General features: G+C 41.7%; 1 protein-coding gene across 1 annotated transcript; it reads left to right on the top strand.

Moving 5' to 3' along the window:
- Positions 1 to 3,970: 3,970 nt before the first annotated feature.
- On the top strand, positions 3,971 to 7,752 carry LOC136441560 (rab9 effector protein with kelch motifs-like). Its single transcript, XM_066437910.1, has 6 exons — positions 3,971 to 4,212; positions 4,590 to 4,742; positions 5,259 to 5,417; positions 5,863 to 6,012; positions 6,464 to 6,613; positions 7,026 to 7,752. The coding sequence occupies exons 1-6, from the start codon at positions 4,002 to 4,004 to the stop codon at positions 7,580 to 7,582; spliced, it is 1,380 nt and encodes a 459-aa protein (XP_066294007.1). The 5' UTR covers positions 3,971 to 4,001; the 3' UTR covers positions 7,583 to 7,752.
- The last annotated feature ends 516 nt before the right edge of the window (positions 7,753 to 8,268 follow it).

Here is an 8,268-nt window from a genome sequence, read left to right as displayed (position 1 = left end):
GGACCGTATTGTCTCAACCGCAAAATTGATTTAAAACACCCCCTTTCCCCACCTACATATATAATATATATGTACCACAAAATAAAGTCCCCACTCAAGATAGCCTGGGTGCCATCCTTCATAGTAACCACTGGCTTGTTTTGCTGGCTAACCACAGAGCTCTAGCAAGCGAAAAGATTGAGCCAAGGCAAGGGTTAAAAAAAAATCCGTTAACCAAGAAATTTAATTGGTGTGGCCTAATAAGGACCACTTGGCCAATTTTCATAACCACTTTTTGGTGGTCCCAGACAATTTTTCCCATTGACATAATAGGAATCCTGTGAAGAATATATTGTGGCCACCTGTCCACAAAGACCAGGTTTCATCAGTCTCCTGATGAGTGGTCTTGATGGGCAGTTTTGACTACATGCTCTAGGTACAAGGTAATTTTGGTTACTAGTACTAGATAGTAAAGTAATGTAACCTTTTCTAGCATGTCCTGGAAAACGCCCCAGTCCGGTAGTGTGTTCTCCCATAAGCCGTGGATGATGATAAGGGGTTTGTACGCTGCAGCAGCATTTTGGCCCGGAGCGTAACATACCAGTACTAGTAACAGAACAGCAGCTACTGTAACATTTAGGTGCCTCACTAGAGAAGGGTGAGACCTGAAACCTGTTGCCATGTTGGTCAGTTCTGAACATTTAATTATTCTTGACCAGAACAAATGTTTGAACAGGACAAATTTGGTTCCAAAGGCCACTTCAGTATTAACTACTTAAGGCTGATGATGATGCTCTGCCTTCAAAGCTTGGAACTAAACAGGATGACACTCAGGCCAACCTGTCCACATCATAGAGAGCAGTGGTCTTCTTGGGTGCGCAGGTTTGACTGTGCATGCAAGGTACAAGTACCTCAAGTTAATTGTGGTTATAACTAATACTAGAATAGTAACTAATGTAACCTTTCGTAGCATGTCAGGAAAACCGTCCCAGCTCTGCACGTTCTCCGATAAACCGTGGATGATGATAACAGGTTTGTACGCCGCAGCAGCATTTTGGCCCGGAGCGTAACATACCAGTAAGAGAACTGCAACTACTGTAATATTTAGGTGCTTCATCACTAGAGAGGAGCGCGACCCAAAATCTGCCTCCATGTTTGTCAGTTAAAATTCGGCTGTAGTGTATAATAGACTCTGAAATTAGGTCACTAAAGTAACGGGCATGACCAAAACAAATAAATGGTGCAAAGGCCATCTCAGCAGGGAGATATAATATAAGTTAATGGATGATCTTTTTTTAGAGGGGATTGACGTACCTCTTCATGATCAGGTCCCAGGCTGAAGGGGGTGTGGCTATCTGTACACATGTGTGTAACTGTGTTAAACACACATAACGCATTGTTACCTCATACCTGCACATAAGTATGTCACCTGTATCACACTAATATTGAGGGTGATCTGATTTATCAGTGTGATTGACAATAATGTATAATAACGAATTTAACCATAATTGTAAAAGTGACTGTAATTTGCAGTAGTTTTATGTCACCGCACTGTGCTCTGTCTTTGTAAAGTTTGTTTCGTTACCTCAAACTTGAATTAAAACACTGTGAACAGGTCCTTTCCTCTTCTACAGAATCAAGTCCCTGCTACCTTAGAAATAACTGACTGTACTGTACTAATTTACGTCTTACAGACACGGTAGTTACAGAATCGGACTGAAAAACATGTAGGAGTATTTAATTAATGACAAGGTACATTACTTAGGTCCTGTTGATAATATTATAATCATGATGTTACCTTTCCAATCATGTCCTGCAAACTGTCCATGTCCGTTACGACGTCAAATATACCGTGGATGATCATCACGGGTTTGTATGCTGCAGCGTTTTGGCACGGAGGTGAACATACCAGGAACAGAACAACAACAATATGTAGGTGCCCCGCTAAAGAGGGGTGTGACCTGAAACCCTTCGCCATGTTGGACAACACAGTTCAAATTTGGCTGTGGTGGACTCTGATATACTGCTGGTATGTTCCCTAAAGGCCAGGTGCTCACCACATGACCAGAGCAAATTTGGTACCAAAGGCCATCTCATGAGCAGCAAGGGTTTGTTTTTGTTGTTGTTGTTTTTAAGGAGAAAATGCTGCAAAGTTGTATGATCTTGTTTTGGACAGCAAGAATTCTACATGATTGTGTTTGGTATAAGTATAAAGGAAAATTGAAATATGAAAGATTTCTTAGGAAACAAAGTTGCCGATAAGAATTATAATGAAACCTTTATTTTTCCGGCCTGTTTTTAGTTGGGGTGATGACCAGAAATAAGTAATCATATAGCTACATGTACAATCAATGGCTGACTGTGCTACATTTATATCTGTACCTTCAGCCTACCATTTACAATGATAAGACACAAACATCTTTGATAAACAACTTAAGTGGAGCATCTGAGTGAGGATCAAAGAGCAAAGTCATATCAGCTAGTAAGATAAATGAGACCCCTCCCCTAAATTTCAACAGATAAAATGGGACAACACTGTAAGAGTTGGTAAGGACCAATAAGCTCCTAAAACTGAGAACCTTTTGTTAAGACATAAGAATCTTGTACATTGTAAGTTGATTTCATTTGATTTCCATTAGTTATAAAGTCATGTATGATAATGAACATAGAACTTTGTAAGTCCACTGACAACTACAGTCACTCAGTCTAGTACAGACTATAACATGGTACTGTGCACAAAAAAATACAATTTCAAGTTTGAAAAAGATAGTTCAAAATGTTCAGAAAATAGTTCAGAAGGTACACTGGTACAGCATTTCAATGTTCAAGAACAGTTGACAAAGGAGTCATGAATGGTTGAAGGGTAACAAGTAATAATGAAGTATACTCGGTATGATGAACAAGGCAGCACATTGGTCCACAAAAATGGAATGATAGAACGAATGAACAAACAAATGAAGGAATAACGGTGAAGAGCATACCTTTGTTATCAGGTGTTTGAGTGGGTTTTCCATAGATGCTGGCTCAAAGATGCCGTGTACGATCATAACGGGTTTGTACGCAGAAACAGTCATGATCAGGGACACTGTTAGTGTTAAAAACAATGTCAGGAAAGTTGCAGTGGAACCCCTGTAGCTGGCACCCATGTTGTCTTGTATTCTGTCCCCTGGGACACCTGTTGAATTGGAGAGCCTATCGGATTGAATTGGTTCGTTTGACGATCTAAAGACTTGTTTGTTTGCAATGCAGGATCACATGAAGGCTTAGTACTAGTCCTAGTCCTAAGTGCAAAGATCAGAGGCAAACAAATTTAATGGCAAGTGCCGGTTAAGTTTGTTTGGGGGATAGGGCAGGCTACATAGAGAACTGTAAATGTCTTAAGTTCGCGGGGATCTAATTTTGCGGTAATTAAACATTTTAAGGAGTATTTGCGGGGCTGGTGGTTTAAGTTTGTGGTTGAAAACAATGGGGTAGGTGGGCAGAAGACAGAACAGGCATTTTTGCAATGGTTTTAAGTTCACAGAGGTCACCGCAAGAACCGTGAACATTGAACTAACGCAAAGATGTCAACATTTACAGTAGATTTTGATCATGGTTGGCTTACAGTAAATACATGCAATTGTGTGTAAATGCGGAGTGTGATGCACAGGAGTAGTCATCTACTATGTAGTTTGTTGTCATGTAGTCACAAGTATTTCTCCAAGCAGAGGTTTGGGTCAAGTAGTGGCGGCATTTTTTTCCTAGTGCCTCTGAAGTTTTTGGTCGAAGCAATTCTAATACAGTAACTGTTAGTACAATTGAAAATTGAAATGCGTACACTGTACAATGTATTTGTGGCGTCATGAATTTGCCTTGGAGAGGTTACTGCCAAAACCATCTAAATAAATTCACCCCCTAATTCGCAAACATTTCAAGATTGACAGTAGAGTTATATTTCCATTCATTTATCCCTAAAGTTTATAACCTTTGTTTGACCGGCTTCTTAAATAAACCTAAAATTATTTTCTGTTTCCAGAGAAAACATGGAGCTCCACCCCATACTGGAGCTACCCCTGACGGACCCCCCTGCCCCAGGGATGTGGTACGTCCTGTCCGCGGGGGGTGTGGGGCCCAGCCTGACGGTGGGGCACACCTGTACGTACCTCCCCAGGGCGGGGGGCAGTGGGAAGGTTGTGCTGGTGGGAGGGGCCAACCCCAGTGGGCCATTCGCCGACACTTTTGTGCTGGACTTGGGTGAGTTTTCATCATATTTGCCAGTACATTGTATATGTATTAAAGGCAACAACTCATGAATTGATCATGACATGTAGCTTATGTGGCCTGTAGGTATGGGATATAAAGGTTCTGGGTTTGAGTCCCTTACACAGTATCAGGGCCTGGAGTTGGGAAAGGTGCTTTACACCAAAGTCAGAAAATAAGTGCTTTAGTTATAATTAGGGATGTCTCTCTAGTAGGATGTAAAGCCCCGCACCTCGAGCATGTTAAAGAACCCACCACACTAGTTACCTACATGTAATGTAAAAGAAATGTTTGAAATTATGTTATACTTGCAGAAATTAATGTATGCTGTCATGTAGATTCCACTGTTTAAAACATTTTCCCATCATCAGAAAAGTACACCTGGGAGAAGCCGGAGTGGGCGGGGCTGACGGCCAGGTACGAGCACACCTGTTTCACACCTGAGAGCCAGCCGCACAAGGTGTTCGTGTTCGGAGGGGCGGAGCAGGGGCGTAACCTTAACAACATCCAGGTGCTAGATACAGGTGTGTTGATTTAACTACGTATACCTGCAAGTGCTAGATGCAGGTGTGTGGATTTTTCACCTGTTACCAGCTCAAGGATTTATTCAGCTAGAATAAAGTTTGGTTCCTCTTTGCATTGGACCATCACACACAACATGAAAACTGAAGGCTGGGATGAATACTTGCATCTCAATTCTCATAATTACTCTTAGTTGTTCTCTCTCTGAAACTATATGTACAGTACAAAGTACAGAGTTTCCCCTCAGACTTTCTTTTCATGTGATGAGATTTTGTGCTGTATCTCCTTGCAAACACTTGGCCAACAAGGCCCTACATTTTACATGACTTGTATGCTACCTATAACTGCCACACTAGTGCAGAACTCTCATGGTACAGATTGACTCAACTCTAGACCTATATTGTATTCTGTCTGGTGTTTTTTAATAGAGACGGGTACCTGGACCACATTTGAACATTCTGAGTTCTCTTATTCAAGTTATTGCCATGCCGGTAACAGTGTATTCTATCTGGTTACAGAGACAGGTACCTGGACCACAGCGGATGTACAAGGGACCCCTCCCTCCCCGCGCACCTGTCACTATACACCCCACCGGGGGGACAGGCTGTACGTGTGGGGAGGGGGTAAGACTGGGGCTGAGCCAACTGAGGACAGGAAACTCCACGTCTTTGATGCAGGTATGTGATGATTTGTTCTCTTACACAGAGCCTTGTCTGCAATCTACAGCGAAATCAACAAATATAAACAAATAAAGACAATATGCATGTACCTTAGGGATGCTCTGCTAAACTGGGCTGAGGTTTCCACTTTTGTGGATGTAGACTCTAACCATCTGTCAGCCAGTTAGATACATGTAATCAGCTTTATCTAAGAAAACATTTGGTAAGAAATTCTCTGATCATGACAACTACGCTTGTTCAGGGCTCTCTTCACCCCCTGAAACTGTGTGCACCAAAGTATTAACTTCCCCTTAGACTCTGTTTTCTGTTGATATTGCAATGTAGCATCATTTCTTTAAATCTGAAAACTAAGAAACCAATCTAAATTTAAATTTCAAAAGCTTTCACATTGCATTAAATGATGCAACATTTACCAAGTTGTTGTTTGTGTCTGGTTACCTAGCAACCCTGACATGGAGCCAACCCCAGCTGGAGGGGAAGCCGCCCAAACCTCGCCACGGTCATGTGATGGTTGCCGTTGGCAACAAGCTGTACGTACACGGTGGCATGTCAGGGGTCACGTTCTATGATGACTTGTACGTTCTCAATATGGGTAAGCTGTATTATGTTTTTGTATTTAATTAATTTTCATCCTCTTTGCTGTGTTTTCAACTGTGTTATGCATTTTTCATTGGCTAATTCTTTTTCAAGTGCAATCTCTTTTTCCCCTTACAATGTTGCAATTGTTCAAAGTTTAAACAGATTTATTCCCTAGTAGAAAATTTGTGATAATTCTATACTCAGCCAAGGCAAGAAAACTCATTGGAAATATTGGAAAAAGTTTCAGTATTTCTGTGGATATGCTTGAAGTTAGTAGTAGTAGTATCTGCAGTATTTCATTATACTCCTGTGGGGTTCCCTGACATGGGTGGGCAGCAGTCGGCTAGTCTTCACACCGGGCTTTCAATCGGCTTTGTCTATGGGGTTCGCGTTGGTTAGGCCGCACACCTTCATGTTCTTCCTGGCATACTCCAACTGAGAATTCATTCCTATTTTCCCTCCAGACACAAAGAAGTGGAAGCGGTTGAAGCCTAAGGGCCCGGTGCCCTCAGCTCGAGCAGCTCACACAGCAGTGGTGCATGGTACACAGGTGTACATGTTTGGTGGCATGAACCAGGATGGAGCTATGGACAGCATGCATGTCCTCAACACCGGTGAGTCACGTGTGCCATGTACATTAATTTTGTACTGGCATGGTTAGTATGCAATACTGTCAATGCATTTAAGTTTGCAGTGTTTGTACTTAATTGTTGGAATTTTGGGTCCAGATCTAGTTGCATGACGACCATGTCAACGTGTATATCATGAGTATGTGTAACAGCTACAAGCTGTAGAAAAGATTTTATTCATGACTTAAATGTGAACTGAAATACACTCATAAAGATCAATTCCTACCATTTTTTTTAAAGAAATGCTGACCTGGAGCAAAATAATAAATGAATAATTATTGAATGTGAATGTTTTACAAACTAAGGCTAAAATATTTTTAAAATCTACACATGTACACTGGAAAAACTACATGATTGCATGCATGACTTTCATTCAAGTTGTGCATTTTTCCCGTAGAAACGCTGACCTGGAGTGAGCTGAGCCCCGAGGGTCCACCCCCTGCACCCAGACTGGACCACGCAGCCTGTATCATACACCTGTCCGTAGGGGGGAGGGATGGGGAGGGGGCGAGGGGGGCAGGGGACTCGGACTCAGCTTCTCAAAACCCCGGACAGGACGCCCCATCACTGACAGACTGTTCCAGTGGGGAAGGTACTGAAGAACAGAACACTGGCGCAGAAAACCTGGCAGGTGCCGCAAAACGGACAGAAACCATGGCAACAGAACCAGTTGTGTCTTCTTCAGAAAAGTCCAGTCAATCAGAAAATGCAGAAGAAATTCCTTGCGCAGAAGAAGCAATCAATCAGCAGACCATATTGGACGTTACGGAGCAGTTTCTGCCCGAGGAAGCAGTTTCCAAGGTCGCAGCAGCTCAAGGTCATACAGCAGCCTCAGAGGAGCATGCTGGGATTGGCCCAGTGCATGATGGGAAGGTGACGATGCTGCTGGTGTACGGGGGAATGGACACACAGGGAGTCATACACGAGGACTGCCTGGTTATGAGAATCGCTTGATGATCAGACTTAAAAGAAAACTAGATATCTTGATTTTAAATTCCTGTTCTCTTACAGATTAGTCTTTCTCACCAGGGTCCAGTGCATTTGTAATTATTACCAATTCAAACCACTGGAAAGTTGGTTATGTACATGAATGATGTAAAAAAGAAATAAACACGTACATTCCAGCCAAAGCTGTCTCTTTCTTTGAATTACTTTATACCTTTCTTCCAGGCAGATTTAAAACTGGCACATTAAGTTTTTTTAGCTAATAGTCAATGTTAATAGTCTCCAAACAGATACTTGGAGAAAGTTTCACATTTTCTGACTGCCTTTTTCCAGTCAGAAAAATTTATAAATTTCCCTCCAACTTCCAAGCTAAGGTTCCCTGAGAATACTGATTACAGAAAGCCCAAAATCAGACAGCGACAAATTGAGACTTCTTTGACATTTTTATTTGTAACAGTCCAGATTATTTAGGTAAAAATGCAAAAACTGTCACATCCTTACAATAGTCTTAACTTCTACTTCCATCTCTGCATATATATCTTCTCCAATACAACAGTTACTATAATAAATGTACAATCCACAGCATAGTCATACATGCATAATTATTATTCTGTCAAACTGAGAAAAGTACTTTTCTTTCCAGTAGTTTGATTAAGCAGCTGTAAGCATTGGCCAAGCCAGTCAGCAGTGTTCTA

This window comes from Branchiostoma lanceolatum, chromosome 9 (assembly GCF_035083965.1).
Source record: "Branchiostoma lanceolatum isolate klBraLanc5 chromosome 9, klBraLanc5.hap2, whole genome shotgun sequence".
Lineage (NCBI taxonomy): Eukaryota > Metazoa > Chordata > Leptocardii > Amphioxiformes > Branchiostomatidae > Branchiostoma > Branchiostoma lanceolatum.
Note: the sequence above shows the minus strand (reverse complement) of the source record. Positions and strands in the feature narration are given on the sequence as shown.

What these genes read in the sequence shown, in the direction of transcription:
- LOC136441560 (XM_066437910.1), top strand. Translation starts at nt 4,002, where the DNA reads ATGGAGCTCCACCCCATACTGGAGCTACCCCTGACGGACCCCCCTGCC. An exon ending in CTTGTACGTTCTCAATATGG is followed by an intron (nt 6,013 to 6,463) that starts GTAAGCTGTATT and finishes TTTTCCCTCCAG; the next exon opens with ACACAAAGAAGTGGAAGCGG. An exon ending in CATGCATGTCCTCAACACCG is followed by an intron (nt 6,614 to 7,025) that starts GTGAGTCACGTG and finishes TTTTTCCCGTAG; the next exon opens with AAACGCTGACCTGGAGTGAG.